The 17,383-nt window shown below is 32.3% G+C and overlaps 1 protein-coding gene across 1 annotated transcript in view; it reads left to right on the forward strand.

The window, feature by feature from the left end:
- Nucleotides 1-17,383, forward strand: part of ZDHHC17 (zDHHC palmitoyltransferase 17) — a 98,900-nt gene that overhangs the window by 35,936 nt on the left and 45,581 nt on the right. The window contains exons 2-5 of the mRNA XM_081311518.1: nt 1,179-1,282; nt 10,566-10,688; nt 15,386-15,463; nt 16,063-16,207. Of these exons, the coding sequence (XP_081167644.1) occupies nt 1,179-1,282; nt 10,566-10,688; nt 15,386-15,463; nt 16,063-16,207 (450 nt within the window). The remainder of the gene's footprint in view (nt 1-1,178; nt 1,283-10,565; nt 10,689-15,385; nt 15,464-16,062; nt 16,208-17,383) is intronic.

The following is a 17,383-nucleotide window of genomic DNA, read 5'->3' on the forward strand; positions in this document are numbered from 1 at the left end:
AATTCTATATCAATTTTTAGAAATTTCAGATTAGTAGTCTAATTTGTGGCTTACTTAGACTTTATCCAGTAAAATTCTCTTAATTTTGTATTATTACATATCAGTGGTACGTGGTATATGATCAGAGGCAAGAGAATATAATTTGTTACAAGAAGTTATTTCCAGGGGCTGAGGATGTGGCTCAAGCGGTAGTGCGCTCGCCTGGCATGCAGTGGGCGCTGGGTTCGATCCTCAGCACCACATAAAAGGTGTTTTGTCCACCAAAAACTAAAAAAAAAAAAAATTAAAAAAATTTTCTCTCTCTCAAAAAAAAAAAGTTCTTTCCAGATGTTTTGTTAGGATTTATCCTATTACTTATTTTTAAACATGTCAAATGTTGCAGTTTGAACAAACTATATTAGAGCTGGAGATTCTCAATTTTTCTGTTTTCATAGAAAAACAATTGTGTCTTAGTGCTGTATTATCTTGAGGAAGCTGATTAGAGCAAATTTCGTATTTTAAATAAAAATTGCATGAAACATATAAGATTTGAATACTGTCACACCCTGGTGTTGTTATTTAATTAAATTTTTATACAAAAAGTTATTTAAAGGATATGGATATGCTTAGAAATACTATCATGCTTTTCTTAACGAATAGGACACATTCTGAGAAATGTGTTGTTAGGTAATTTCATCATCCTGTGGACTTCAAAGAGTGTACTTAAACAGTCCTGAATGGATAGGTTACTACATACCTGGGCTGCAAGAGGTAGCCTATTGCTCCTAGTCTACAAATCTGAATAGCATGTTACTGAGTTGAATATAGTAGGTAGTTGTAATATAATCACAAGTATTTGTATAGAAAAATATAGTAGGTAGTTGTAATATAATCACAAGTATTTGTATGTTGGAGCTAGGGATTATGTTAGAGTAATAGAAAAGCTCCCAAGAATGAGGGTTGACTTCATGAAGAGGTCAGAGTGTTCCATGGAACTAAAAATGGATTTCAGTTACTGATTGATCACTGATTCCTAGTCTTAAAATTTTTAAATTTTGAGGATGTGAACAATGAACAAAGTAAAACTTAATCATTTCAACAATGAAGATTCCTCAAACATCACAAAGCAAAAATTTTCGATTATTTTTTACACCCTTTTTTTTCCTCATCTTTTGCTTCTATGATTTTCTCTTTAACAGGAAATCAAACCCCAAAGCCATTATAACCATGGATATGGTGAACCTCTTGGACGGAAAACTCATATTGATGATTATAGCACATGGGACATAGTCAAGGCTACTCAGTAAGTTTGTTGTTGTAGTTTTTTTCTTCTTTGACATATTTTGAGTGAAATATGAATCTGACTAACTCTTATGCTGGAAAAATTCCAGTATCTTAATTGTATTAGTTTATTTCCCATCAATTTATTGAATTTGTCTATTTGCTTTCGGATTTGATAATCTTCAGAGAAGTTTATTATTATGCCATAAAGAATATTAAGATTGATTATGGAGAATTGGAAAAAGTTGGTTAAAAGCATTATAAATGAAGAACATTAGTGCATATCCCATATTGCCCTCCTCCTTAGCCAGGTACACAAATTAGAAATAAAACGTAGTAAAAATCATGTTTATTTATTTATTTATTTAACTTATATTGAGAGAGATACTATAGTTACCTAAAATATTTTCAAAATACCAAATTAGATCAAACTTTGAGAATAGGACAAGGAAAATGACAAATCTAAGATTATTATAATGCAAATCATGTGGAGGTTGAAATATAGCAGGTATTTTCACCTGATGATAGAAGAGAGCATATGTATTTTTTCATAGGTGCTTCAGCATTTTAGCGTTGTCTGAAGTTTGTTGCATCTATAAGAGTTAATATTTACTGGATAATTACGTCGGGTATATATGATTTTTCTAGTCTTTCTGATCATTTGCATATCTTCTTCAGTTACAAAGGATTTAGTGATGTCTGTGATCAGTAAGTAGACCAAGTAAAGCTTAAATATTTGAAAATTTCTTTAGACATGGTTTATTTTACTTTTAAATATTTTTCTTCATTTCCGGGTTGCTGAAAGCCTTTGGTTAATTTCCAGAGTACTGAAAGAGTTGATTTTGACCATATTTGCCAAGTTTTTATTGCTTTTATGAACAACTTTTCTAGGGCTTTAGTCTGCTGATGTTGCCTTTCATTCTTGAATGTTATTTATAGTCAAAGATCAAAGCACCTTTGTGCCAGCTGTGTTTAATTTATGAAACAAATTACATTCTTTTCAGTGAATATTAGAAATGAAAGTTTGTGGTTATTCTTTATTAATTATATATGTAACATTAAAAATTTAAAACCTTTTTCTTTCATTCATATTGTTTGTAATTTAATAGGTAGCAGGACACCAGTTTTATGTTAGTTAGCAGATATTTAGACATTAAGTAACTTTATATTTTCACTAACTTCTCATGCTAGTTATAAATATGTTTTTTCTTTGTTGGTAGATAAGGACTGGCTTTGTTCTGTTTAACTGCTTTAACCTAATTTATTTTGTTGTTTGTTGTTTTCTGTCATCGAGTAGTTTTATGGGACTTCACATGTAGTTCATCCTGTTTAATTGTCTGTGTTTTGTTTTTGCTTTTTGAAAGCTTAGCCCATTTTTTTCCTTCAGTTTTATTACATATTTGCTTACGTGGACATTTAGTGCTTCATATCACAGATTCTAAAGACCTTACCTTTTCATCCCCAATTCTGCACACATACCTACCATGTGTTTTTTATTTTTCTCAGTCTAATTTCTCTTTTTGGAACTTTGCTCCTTTTGGTATCTTTCTCTTCTTTGACATTGATATGTCCCACCCTAATGTATCATTCCTCTTCAACAAATGAGTATACAACTTTAGGAAATAAAATACCTCTCTTTATCCCACATATACCATTCTAACTATCTTGTTTCTTAAAAAGTATCTATGGGTCTGTTAGCAATTTTTTTAAAAACATTTATGTAAATTATGAAGCATTTCAGTCCTATAGAAAAATATTAGAAGTATAACTGTCAGATTAAGCAGACGCTAACATTTTGCTGTCATTGCTACAGGTTCCTCACTGGTGTATCCTTTCTCTAATCTCCTGGACAGAAACCTTCCTTGAAATTGCTAGGAATCATTCTCATTCACATCCATTATGTAAACAAAATATGCTACTGTAATATATGTTTAAAATTTAAATAAATCATATTATATAATACCCTTGCAGGTTACTTTTTAAATTTTTTAAGAACTGTAAGGCTATTGTGATTTTTTTTTCCTTTGCTGAAAGATAAGGACCTCCTTTGTTCTGTTTAACTACTTTAACCTGATTTATTCTCTTTACTTGTTTGTTGTTTTCTGTCACTGAGTAGTTTTTATTTAATGTGAGTTCTTTTAAAATTTAGTCTTTTTGGAAATATCTTAAATTCTTCTCTACTCAGGATCATAAAGATAATCATATGGAAGGGCAAGTGACAGTGACAGTTTTAGAGTGCTTCAATTGTTTTATTACTTGGTTTGACTAGCGATTATGTAGATATTTATTTTAGTTGTTTAAAATTCTATATGTTTAAAGTACTTCATGTTTTAAAATGGAAACATCTCTATTTCTTCAAATAATTTTATGATTTTTGTCTTTACATTTACATGCTTACATGGAATTTTAATTAGGTATATTTTAGTATGATAACATGATTATAGCTTCATCTTTTTCAATATAGATAACCAATTATATCTCAGACATTTTTTTAAAGAGAGAGAGAGAGAGAGAAAGAGAGAGAGAGAGAGAGAATTTTAATATTTATTTATTTTTTTTAGTTTTCGGCGGACAAACTGTGGTGCTGAGGATCGAACCCAGGCCGCATGCATGCCAGGCGAGCGCGCTGCCGCTTGAGCCACATCCCCAGCCCTCTTAGACATTTTTTTATTGAACAGTTAATTCTTTCTCCACCGATTTTTTTAATACATCTCTTTTATGCCACCTCTTATATCATTCATTTCTAGATACTTTTTTTTTGTTCCATTTGTTGAGATTTTTGTTAGCACCACATGGTTTTACTAAAGCTTTCTTCTTAGTCTTCAAAATGAGTTTGGGTATTATTGACCTTTCACTTTTCCAAAGTAAATGTTAGCGTTTTACTTGGAAATTTATGAAATACGCATTTGAGATTTTAATTAGAAATGCATTTAATTTGTAGATCAGTTTGGGAAAAATGTTTCTGTAGGTCTTATTCTTAATGTTTTTCATCAATCTCATTTACAGTAAGTAGCATAATTAAATATGCTGAATCATTTGATGTTTTGCTACAGTAATAAGGATATCTGATCGTGTTTTATTTGGATTTTTCATTTTAGTGATTATCTTGCTTGAAAAAAGATACCTCACAAAGATATGTAATACCCAGATGGAAGAATTAGAATGTGGGTTATATTTTCTAAGTCACAGTAATTACTTTCAGTATTATTCACTAGTCAAGCAAGAATTTACTGAACTTTACTAGTAAATATACATTTTCTGATGATAATCACTCTTGAGAACTGATCAGGTTTTGGTATTTTCATAACAAGAACAAGTGGTTTCAAATGTTAGAAAATTGTTTCAGGTTTTTTAGTGTGTGCACATAACGTTTTTATTGGTGACATTTTTAGATCTTTCGAAAATGTGAATAATGATAGAAATATTTCCAAACATGAATTTGAGAAGTATAATTTTATAGCAGTAGTTTTTCTTAAATAAAAATAGTTACTTTCTCACTTGTCTTTACCTCCAAGGGGAACAGGTTAAAATCATTACCCTTTTTAAGAAAATATGACCGGTAGCATACTACATAGGCTCATCACTGCCCTTCTTACCAAAAAGAAAAGTCGGTAAATTTTGAAACACTTTTATGGCTTTTTTTGTTTTTGTTTTTGTAATAGGGATTGAACCCATGGGTGCTTACCACTGAGTGACATCCCTAGCCCTTTTAATATTTTATTTTGAGATAGGGTCTGGCTAAGTTGCTTAGGGCTTCATTAAGTTGCTGAGGCTGGCTTTGAACTCACTGTCTTTCTGCCTCAGCCTCCCCAGCCACTGTGATTACAGGCAAGCGCCACCATGCCAGCTTCGTTTGTCTGTTTTGTTAAAGGAAAAATACATATATTCAGAGCTGGGGCTGTAGCTCGGTGGTAGAGTGTGTGCCTTGCACATGTGAGGCACTGGGTTTGATCCTCAGCACCACATCAAAATAAATAAATAAATATTGTGTCCATCTACAACTAAAAAATTATTTTAAAAAATACATATCCTTTTTAAAAATTTTTAAAATTTATTTTTTCCATTTCTTATTGTGGTAAGATACAAATATTAAATTTACCATATAAACCATTCTGAAATGTACAGTTCAGTGATATTCTTTCATAATATTGTGCACCTCCGTAACTTCTTCATCTGATAAAACTGAAACTATATACTCATTAAACAATAGCATTTCTCGCTCAGCCTCCCTGTTTCTACGATTTTGACTTCTTTAAATACCACATATTAATGAAATCATACAAGTATTTCTCTTTTTTTTTTGGTTTATTTCACTTAGCATAATATTGTCAAGATTTATTCATTTAGCACACATTAAGTTTCCTTTTTAAGGCTGAATAACATTCCATTACATGTCTGTAACAAATTTTTATAGCAGTAGTTTTTCCATATATCTGTTGATGGACGTGGATTGCTTCCATTCTTTATTGTGAAAAATGGTGTCATAAGCAGAGGTGTCCAAATATCTCTTTGAGGCTATGATTTCAGTTCTTTTCAGTATATACCAAAGAATCACAGAATCATATAATTCCATTTTCAGTGTTTTGAGGGACCATCATATTGTTTTTCACAGTGGCTGTCTGTTGTTGAGTGTTGTGAATTTGTTTGATCTAGTGATTTATTGGGTTGAGCCCTGTATTTCCTTCCTAATGTCTGGTGGTTGTAGCTATTTTTGAGAGTTCAATGATGAAGTCTTCAGCTATTATGGTAGGGCTGTCTCAATTTTGTTTTTGCTTGAGATATTGTGGTGGCCTGTTATTAGGTGCATTAGTAACATAGTTTTATCTTCTTGTTCTGTTGAACCTTTTATTAGTATATAATGTCTTTCTTTGTCTCTTGTCATCTTTCTTGATGTAAAGTTTATTGAGCTGGGAGCTTAGTGGTACACACCTGTAATCACAGCTACTGAGGAGGCTGAGGCAGGAGGATCATGAATTTGAGGCCAGCCTTAGCAACTTAGTAAGACCTCTCCTCAAAATAAAAAGGGTTAGGGATGTAGCTCAGTGGAAGAGTGCCCCTGGGTTTAGTCCCCAGTACCAGGAAGAACAAAATGTTTTTTTGGTCTGATTAGTATAGTCAGGACTGCTGTCTTCTGGTTACTATTTATTTACATGGAATGTTTTTTTTTCATACTCTTCACTTTTCTGCCTTTCACTTTCCTTTTCTTTGGATCTGAAGTCTGTCTTGTAGACAGCACACAGTTGCATCACGTGTGTTTTGTTGTTGTTGTTTGTTTCATCCATATGAATCTTTGTATTGGAGAATTTAATCCATCTATATTGAAAGCAATTACTAATAAAGAGGAACAGCTGCCATTTTACCATTTGTTTTCTGTGCGCTTTATAGCTTTTTAGTCCCTTATTTAGTGCGTTATGTCTTTTTTGTGTTCTATCAATTTTTTAAAATAGGGAAATGTTTAAATTCGTATTCCTGTAGCTATTTTTCTTTGATTGCTATAGGTGTTACTTTTAACATCCTAAAATTATAGCTCTAAATTAGAATTTGGTTTTGAATGTATATATACCACTTTTTTGTTGTTGTTGTTGTTTTGGTACTGGGGATTGAGCTCAGGGCACTTGACCCCTGAGCCACATCCCCAGCTTTATTTATTTATTTGTATTTTGTTTAGAGGCAGGGTCTCACTGAATTGCTTAGTGACTTGCTTTTGCTGAGCCTGGCTTTGAGCTCGCAATCCTCCTGCCTGAGCCTCTGGAGCCCCTGGGGTCACAGGCTTGTGCCACCGTGCCCGGCTTATATACTACTTTACATTTTTTTTTTTTTTTTTTTAGTTGTAGATGGTTACAATGCCTTTATTTTATTTTTATGTAGTGCTGAGGTTTGAACCCAGTGTCTTCCTCATGAGAAGCTACAACCCAGCCCTAAATACTACTTTTAATAATACACAAACTGTGTTCATTTATATTTTTTCATATCCCTTTCAATTGTTAATTTCACAGATTTACCTATTTATACATTGTGTTCTCTAAAACCTAAACAAATAATTATTTTAAATGCATTAGTCCCTTAAATGATAAAAACAATATGTGGACATAAAAGTCAAAATTGCATTAACATTAGCTTTTAAACTAGTAGTTTCTTTAAAGATATATTAATCTCTTAAATCATGTAGAAAGTAGAGTTACAAATCATTGTTAAATACTAACTTTTGTAATCAGTTATGTATTGACTTTTATTGAGATCTTTATTTCTTTATATGGCTTTAAGCTACAATCTAGTGTCCTTCCATTTTACCCTACAGGATGTCCTTGAGTGTTTCTTGCATGGCAGGTTTAGTGGTAATGAACTGCCTCTCATTCAGCGATTTCACTCTTTTTAAAGGGAGAGGAATGTCTTAATTTCTCTTTTGAAAGGCAGTTTTGCTGGATACAGGATTTGTGGTTGACATTGATTTCTTTTTAATACTTTAAATACATTGGCCTGCTGATCTCTGACTACCAAAATTTCTGATGAGAAATATGTTAAAAGATTTCCTTCACTTTATTTTTAAATTTTTTTTGTACACAATACCTTTATTTATTGTTTTATGTGCTGCTGAGGATTGAACCCAGTGCCTCATACACACTAGACAAGTTCTCTATCACTGAACTACCACCCCAGCCCCTCCCTTCACTTTAATTCAGTCTTTTTTTTTTTTTCTCTTTCTACTTCTTACATTTGATAACTTCTCCTGTTCTAGGTTCATTTGCCTACTCTTTCTTTGCCTCTCAAATCTGCCTTTAAATCCATCTGGTGAATTCTTCATTGTGTTTTGAGCTCCAGACTTTCTTTTTAGGTATTGCTTTTATTTATATTTTCATTTTGTTCACACATCATTATCTTTGTCCACATCTTTCTCTAGTTCTTAGAGTATCTTTAATTCAGTTGTTTTAAAGTAGTTCTCTAATACATAAGCCATCATGTCTTTTTCAGGGACAGTTTGTATGGATTTTTTTCCCCTTGAAAGGTTTATACTTTTTTTTTTTTTTAATATGCCATCTAGTTGTTCTGTTGAAAACTGGACATTTGAATGTAATGATGTGGTGACTAGTAAATCAGGTACTACTACTTCCCCAGGGTTAATTTATTTATTTATTTTCCTTTTTGATTATTAAACATAGTCTCTGTGCCAAGACAGCTTGAGGGTATAAACTTCAGGCTCTCGAAGGACTTTCTGAATCTGCGCCCTTCTCTGGGCATAGTTTCTGATTTTCCCTATGTATGAGTTACCTTTGAATAACCTACTTTTTATTGTTTATTCTCAAAGGAGGAAAAAGAAAAACGAAAGAGAGGAAGAAAAGGGATAAATAAGTAATTTCACCCAGAAGGGGAGAGGTTTGCAACAGTTGAGGGTATGTGCTACAATAATGGCCACCTCTTTTTGTCTGTTCCTATGTGATCTGAACAAGCAATTAGAGCATGGGTCTCTAATATTTGGATGACAGAGTCCACCCTGATTAGCTGTATGCTGATTACTCTAGGAACAAGTGAAACAGGTGCATTCCTGCCTGCCAGGGAATGGAGGGTAGGGATTGGTAGTTGTGAGTGGGCCAAGCACTGAAATTAACTGCAATTTACCATCCAGGCAAGCCTTTTCAAAAGACTCCAGAGTTCCAAAATAGATACATCACACATACTCTGCCAGTGCACTTTTTATCTAGGTAGAGAAACAGATTTGTAATGCTTCCTATTCTGCCAAACTCCAAGAATCCTCCTCAGGAACTTTTAAATGTGAGAAAATAATCAGTGTTTCTGTGTAAGGTTCAAAAGATTTCCTTGCTCACTTACCATCTCATTCATAGATTTCACTCTTTAATATGCCTAGTTTACTTATCAGTTAGGTGTTTCTGAAAGAAAACAAACAACTGAAGGTATCATTGTCATCCTCTCCTGCTATTTCTTAACCTTAGGTTGATGCCTCTGGGTCTGTCTGTCTGTTTCTCTATGTTGCACACATGCAAATCAGAACCAGGGACAGCAGCAGTTTGAGGGCTGTGCTAAATATTGGTAGATCTAATTTATTAAATAAGAGATGAATATAGGTAGAAGTTCCATTGTTTGTTTCTAGCAGCTCCTTATTGTGCTTCCTCTCTCCTACCCTAACCTTGAGGTACACCTTTTTGGATAAGAAATTTTAAGAAATTACAAATATTGTAGATATTACAAATATTACAAATATTTGTTTTTGTGTTACTTATTTCCAGGGATCCAGTGAAGATAATTGTTGTGGCTTGATGATGGAATCTTACTGGTTTATTGTATTATTCTTTTTACTTTTGTGTATATTTAAAAATTTCCATAATTAAGCTCTTTGTTTGCCACAGAGTGATGGGAAATGCAAGTGCAAATTATATTGTCTGTGTGTGCCTCTCTTTTATTAGATATGAATGTCTTTCATAGACCTCTTCCAGTGGACTTTCTCTTAAGTCTCATTTGGATCGAATTGAATTACAGGACTCTTCTTCACCTACTTCCCACCCTTGCACACCCTTTTTTATTTGCTTTCAGGAATATCAAAGATTTATAAATAAAGAATGCTGGGGCTTTTAAACATTCTTTCCTTTTGATGTTCTGCTAATTATTACATGTTCATTGCTATTTATTTTTATGTATTTTATATTTTTTAGCTTGATTGTATTTTTTTTTTACAGTCTGCCTCAGTGTTTCATGAATAAGTAGTGCTGTAAAGAAAAATGAGAAACTGATTTTCTCTTCCAGCTAATGAGATTCTGTGGTTTCATAAATGAGATATTTTAGAACTATGAAATAGATTAAAGTTGTTGAAATATTGGTATTTTAAAATCTGGGGGGCTCAGGATGTGACTCTGCAGTTGAACACTTGCCTATATGAATGAGGCCCAGGGTTCAATCCCTGGCAACATGTGTGCAGGTGCGCGCGCGCGCGCGCGCGCGCACACACACACACACACACACACACACACACACACAATGAGTTTAGAAAAGTCAGATGGGGAGAAGGAAAAGAAATGTGATATTTTATGTTTAAATACATTTTAATGTCTTTTAAAAATATACACACACATTTTAGTTGTTGCTGGACTTTTATTTATTTATATGCAGTGCTGAGAACCAAACCCAGTGCCTCTCACAGGCTGTACAAGCATTCTACCATTGAGCTATAACCCCAGCCCATATTTTAATTTCTGAGTCTGAAAATGGAGCAATATTGTCTTTTGAAAATGTTATTTTCATCTTTGAATTTGTTGTTAAATAGTAGTAACAATCCATATTTTCTTTTTTTTTTCAAGATATGGAATATATGAACGCTGCCGAGAATTGGTGGAAGCAGGTTATGATGTACGGCAACCAGACAAGGAAAACGTTACCCTCCTCCACTGGGCTGCCATCAATAACAGAATAGATTTAGTCAAGTATGTATTTTCTGCTTTGATTAATTATTAGTTGGCTTTATTTTTAAATTATTGGGGGTAATGATCATAAAATGAATAATTTCCAAAATTCATGACTTAAGTGTGTATCTGTATATCTTTTTTCTTGAAAAAAATTACTTTTAACATACATTGACAATATGAGCGAAGCACTTTTCCGAGTGCTTTTCCATGTGTGTTTCCTTTCATTTTAATTCTTGAAATAACCCTAAATGAAATGTAACAGTTACTACCATCTCAGTGATGAGAAACAGAAGCACAGCTTTTAAATATACTACACACAGCTATTAATGGCATGCAAATAATAAGTTGGAATCGGGATCTGAATTTAAGCAGTCTCACATAGCATTCACATTCTTAGTATGGATTCTATGGGGAAAAGCAGCAAAAAGAAAGAGGGTTTGAAACAGTAATAGGCAATAGTCTTATTTAACTGTTCATATCAGCTTAACTGATGTTTCATGTATGAAGTATAAAATGATTTTTATTCTTCACCATTAATCTGTTGTTTTAATATTAGAAAGAAATAGTCACAGAGGCAGAGGATACAACTCAGAGAAAGAGCCCTACCCTAGCATGAGTAAGGCCCTGTATTTGCTCCTGAGCACTGGAAAAAGAAAAAGAAAAAAGTTAGTGCAGCAAGAATTGAACTGATAGGAAGTCTTTCTTAGTAATCTTATTTGGTAGTCTTTGATACTTTGAACATTTTAGAAAAGACAATGTAAAATGAGCTGGTTGGAGATATATAGTTAAGTGTAGCATACAGAGTCTAGAGGCAAATAGAATATTAATGCCAGATAAAAGAATTTGTCCTTAAAAGTCTTAAGCAAAGATTAAACAAACAATAACTCATTGAACACCATGAGTCACTTTCTTCTAGAGAGTGTATTTCCATTTTCTTTGTTCCTTTTTTCTCTTGTTACATCTCTTTAATTTTCCCTGTGTCTTCAGTATGGATCGCCTTATATCTAGTTGTTTTTGTCAAAAAATGTATTTGTTTCATCTTTGTGAAAGAAATTTTCACATTGGATGAAAAATTTTGCCTTTTATACACTGAGAAGATCATTTCAGTTTCTTGGCTTTTGTTACTGTTAAGAAATTATACTAAGCATTTAAAATTTTCTCTGTTTTTTGGTTTTCCTCAGTTTTACAATGATATATCTAGGTGTCAATTTCTTTTTATTTTGAATGAGATTATAAGGAATGTTGATTCTGTGAATTGATGTTTTCCTCAGTTTTGAAGAGTTCAGCCATTGTTGCTTCAAATAGTGCTCCTGCTCCATTCTCCTTTAACTTCCCTGCTGGAACTCCAGTTGAATATGTTAGTTGTGGTTGGTTTTTTTTTTTTTTTTTACTGTACCCTCTTTCTTTTCATTCTGTATGTTCTCTTCTTTTGTCTCTGCTTCACTTGGGAAACTTCTTCCAACCTGTAGTTCATTACTCTCTGTGTTATCTCCAGTGTTCCTAATTTTGGGGTTCCTAATTTTAAAAATCTTATCATTCTGTTTTAGAATTTTTGTTGTTGCTGTTTTAAATCTGTATTACTCAAATCATTAGTTGTTGAAATTTTCAATCTTGTCTCATATACTCAAACATAGCAAATACCATTATTTTATAATCTATCTGTAAAATTATAGCTTCTGTAGCTCTCTGTGGGTCTGTTTCTATTCTGTTTTTCTTTGACATGCCTGATTGTCCTTGGAGATACACACACACACACACACACATATATATATACATACTAGACATTGTGTTGGAAAAATTATATGTTGATTAATTTGAGACTTACGTTGCAAAGATTTGTTTTTGCCTGGCCCAACCTAATTTCAAAACTTTAGATTTCCCAGATTTTGGTAGATGAAGATTATGCTGTATTAGGTTTACTTCTGTTTCTTCCTTACTTTATAGAGCAGCTTTATGGGGGATCCCAACCTTTAGTTTGCTTTTTATCTCCTTTGCTTCCCTCCTGGCCAACTCTTCTGCATCAGCAAATTGTCTTTAAGTCAAAATGCTGGGCATTCTTGTAACTTCTTCAGGTTTTAACTCTTTCCTGAATCTTGACTAAGTAAATGCTGTTAATTTTATTAGGCTTTGCTTTTTTGGAAATGTTTCTTATATTTCATTGAGCTTTCTTTGTTCTTTTTAAATGAGAGGGTTAGGGTTGGTTCAAGTTACATAGGCTTTCCTGATCTCTATTTTCTTATTAAAAAATTATTTTAATCAAAATAATACATAAACAATTTTAAAAATCAGGTATTGTTTAAAGACTTACAATGAGAAACATCAGCCTTTCTCTACCCTTTAGTTCCATATTTAAGAAGTAACATTTTCAATACTTAAGTTGTTCCATCCAATATTTACCCCCCCCCCCCCCGCAGTAGCGGTGGGTAATGGGTATTGAACTCAGGGGCGTTCAACAACTGAGCCACATCCCCAGTCCTTTTTTGTATTTTATTTAGAGGCAGGGTCTCACTGAATTACTTGGCACCTCCCTTTTGCTGAGCCCTGGCTTTGAACTCAAGATCCTCCTGCCTCAGCCTCCAGAGCCTCTGGTGTTACAGGTGTGTGCCACAGCACCTGGCCAGTATTTACTCTTAAACTTGATATGTTTATGTTGCTACTTTTATATATATGTATTTTTTTAATGCAAATGATAGCAAACAATTTTGTTTTTTCATTTAATCCATGTCTTCCAGGTTTTTTATTATCACTACAAATAAAGCTGCATTATTCTTAAAATCTGTATAACTGGTGATATGAAGTATTTATTTACTGATTTCCTTATTGATGGACAGATAAATGGATTGATTCTAGTGTCTTTGCTGTCACAAACAACACTTCAATTGATATCTTATACACATATCGTTTTGAATATATTTATTTATATCTGGAATTCATTGGAGTAAGAAAAATGCCAGTTTTTAATTTGAATAAATATTGATAACTTTATATTATTTCTTGATTTATTAATTTTTAACATTATATTTTGTCTTTTTTAATATTTTAAAAAAATTTTTTAGATGTGTAGACCTTTATTTTATTCATTTACTTATATGTGGTGCTGAGAATCGAACCCAGTACTTCACACATGCTAGGCAAGCGCTCTATCACTGAGCCATAGCCTCAGCCTATATTTTGTCTTTTTAAATAGATGTTCTAGACTGCCTTACCACTAATGCTTTTTCTGTTACTCTTTCATGGTTTAGTTACATCATTATGCAATGTTTAAATTGTTAGGTGTATGTAACTATGCACTGCTAAGCACCAAAGCTATTCTGTGATTAACTGTTCTTGTAGAACTTTTGATTTTGTCTGAGTTGTCAAGTTGCTTCATGTGTTTTTCATTTTTTTTAAACTGTCACTAATTCTTCCCATACACTTAGAACTGGAAAAATCCCCCTATGCCAACAGTTTAGTTAATTTATCAGTTTTGTTTTGGTGGAGGAGGGAAGATGATATAATTCTTAGATTTCTCCACTTTGCTGTGTCAGCCCAGACTTTTTGCTGTGTAGGACTACCATACAGCCATTGCCTTGAGATTTTTGTTTGCCATAATTTCGGTAAATCCCTTTGCTCCAATGTTTGTATCTGTTTTCTAGATATTAGGGGGTTTTTCGGAGGTAGTTTTTCGCCCCCTCTAAAGAAGGGAATGGAATTGCTTTAAAAAAATTCCAGTTGGGATTTTAAAGAAAATATTTCCTATGAAAATAATTTCTTGAGCTATAATTCTTTGAGTTCTAGTCTAACCACTCTCAAGAAACATCTATTTTGAAAAAAAAAAAAAAAAAAAGAAACATCTTCAACATTGTATAATGTCTAATAGGTACCTTAAGAACCAATTCAAAGATACCTAAATGTTCGTTCTTAATTGATTAATTCTGGAAATACTTTGTTAAGTTACTTTGAAATATATTTTACATGCCAGTGAAGTTGGTCCCTTAATTACATAATGTTTTAAAATCATAAATTTAACAGAAATTTAAATGAAGCAGAAAATGTGTGAATTATATATGTAAGAATGATTATATTAAACGATGTTTAGAACTGTGTACATTAAAAGTAAATGCATTAGTGATCTAAAACAGTAATCACTTAGAACACTTTGAGAGCCTCAGTGAAATATATGGATTTCACAGGATATCAAGATGGTATGACATTAATACATTAAACATTGAGGTTGCTTTTTCTTTTAAAAACAACATGGCTTTAAATTAGGCATAACAAACAACAAGGCATAATAAAAGACCTTCTGTTACAGTTTATAGTTCATAAAATTCTTGCATGTTTATTGTTTGATTTAATATAAGGAAAGTAAAGTTAAAAATTTGAGCTATCCAAGGTAGAACACATCTTGCCTGTGGTACCACTATTCTGATTTTAATATTTTACATGCTGCTACTCAAATCTTTGTGATTCTCTAACTACCTTCTTTTTTCATATGATTAATTTGGCATTTCTATTCTTTTTTGTAATTAATTTTTTTTCCTATAACAAAAAAGTGATGTGTTTGTATAATAAACTTCTAATTATGTTTCTTAAACTATCAAAAAAGATTGCTTATTTTCAGAGGCACAAGCAGCATAAGATCCAAAATGAGAACTTTTCTTTCCTTATTTTTCGCATAATTTCTTAACATTGAAGATGTACGTTTCTAAATTACTACAAATTTTGTCTTATAGATACTATATTTCGAAAGGTGCTATTGTGGATCAACTTGGAGGAGACCTGAATTCAACTCCATTGCACTGGGCCACAAGGTTTAAATTTGCTTCTATATTATTTTTCCTTTGGATCCTTCATTAATATAAAACAATACAACTTCTTTTTTTTAATGATATGCCAAAATCAGTGGGAGAGTTTATTATGCTAATAGTTAATATCACTAATATGCCAGTGTATTCTTGTCCAGTATTACCTGCATTAGAAGCTGAGTTTGTTGTTCAAGGTGTCTTAAGGGAGTTAGCCATGCTGATGATAATGTAGTTAGTTATAAGATTACATTAAAGTTTGGATTTGTAAGTTTATCATTTCGCATCCTGTATATATATTCAGTTAATGAACTAGCTGAGTTCATGGAATGAATGAGATATTGGAATAAAAACAATACACTTATAGTAATTATATATTATATTTAAAGAAGTTATGACTATTTCCATAAATTATCAAGTACTATTACTCTAGTTAAGATTTTAAAGAACCAAAAAATCCTAAATGTATTTTGACATATATCTATTTTAAAATAACTTCATAAAATGTGTAATCTTTCTACCATTGCCTTATTTTAAAACATTCTTTCAAGAAGATACTGTTTGAAATAACTTTGTATATGTTAAGTGTTTATTCTTTTGTGTTTTAGACAAGGCCATTTATCCATGGTTGTGCAACTAATGAAATATGGTGCAGATCCTTCATTAATTGATGGGGAAGGATGTAGCTGTATTCATCTGGCTGCTCAGTTTGGACATACCTCAATTGTTGCTTATCTCATAGCAAAAGGACAGGTAAAAAAAAAAATTGCAGTGGTGTAGATTTTAATCTGATGTTCTTCATGGCTTAAATGCCTAACATGTATAACAACCTGGTGATATTTAAGTAGTAGTTCCTAAAGAATAAAGAAAATAAATAAATATATAGTTAATTTGGTATTGAATTTTTAATGCTCTTAACATAAAAATAAGAAATATAATCATGAGCCAAATAATGTTTACTAAGTTGGGTCTTTTATTTCTGAGATAGATGGATATAAGTACTGGAAAATAAAGGAGAAAATTTGGATATTAATTCTCCCCCCCCCCCAATTATGGTGTTTTAATATATCCTCTGAATTAATCCAAACATTTTGAAGTTATTTATTGGTTATCTTCTATTTTAATTCCTCCTCAGGGCGATAATTTCTTCAAGATTGGTTTCTCATTTTCTGCTCTATAAAATGCTGCTGCTTGTCAGAAAGTTCCTCATGATTTAAGTGGCTCCTGATTTTTCCTGAATATGTAACAGTGACCATAATCATATTAAATATCACTGGTTCATGCTACTATGTTTTTATAGTAAATGTATTTTGTTAAAAGTAATGTAACCTGGTTTTTGTCCATGCATTTTTTTCTGGTTGTATTAAAACATTAGTTTTAAAATAAGGATCTCATCACATAAGAGTAAGAAAAATTAATTTAATCCATTTCTTTCAACACATATTTATTGTCATTTAATTTAAAATTTCACACTGATTTAGAATTTAAATACTATATTTTTAAATAAATTCTTTGATTTTTTGTTGTTGTTGTTGTTGTTGACAGTATTAAGCAGTAGCAGTTGGATATTGTACATTGAAGCTTACGAAAAGAGGCATGGGCTGATTAAGTTAATTGTTAGAAGAGGGAGTTTATTCTACTATTGTTAACAAACCACCCTCAAATTTGATAGCTAAGATCAACAACTATTTATTGTATCTCACAGTTCTCTGAGGTGACAGTTTTGTTTTCCTTGTGAAAATGGCTGGGCGCTGTAGTCATCTGGGGACTTGAGTGGGCTGGAGAGTTAGCTCACTTATACACATCTTGTGTCTTGTTGGATAGAAATGGCTAGAAAACTGTTCTTAGCTGGGATAGCAAGGTCTCTGTCTTTGTCCATGTCAGAACTTCTCCACACCACTACTTTATGTGGTTTCTCTAGCAGGCAAC

Source organism: Spermophilus citellus (assembly GCF_964194105.1).
Source record: "Spermophilus citellus genome assembly, chromosome: 10".
Classification (NCBI taxonomy): domain Eukaryota; kingdom Metazoa; phylum Chordata; class Mammalia; order Rodentia; family Sciuridae; genus Spermophilus; species Spermophilus citellus.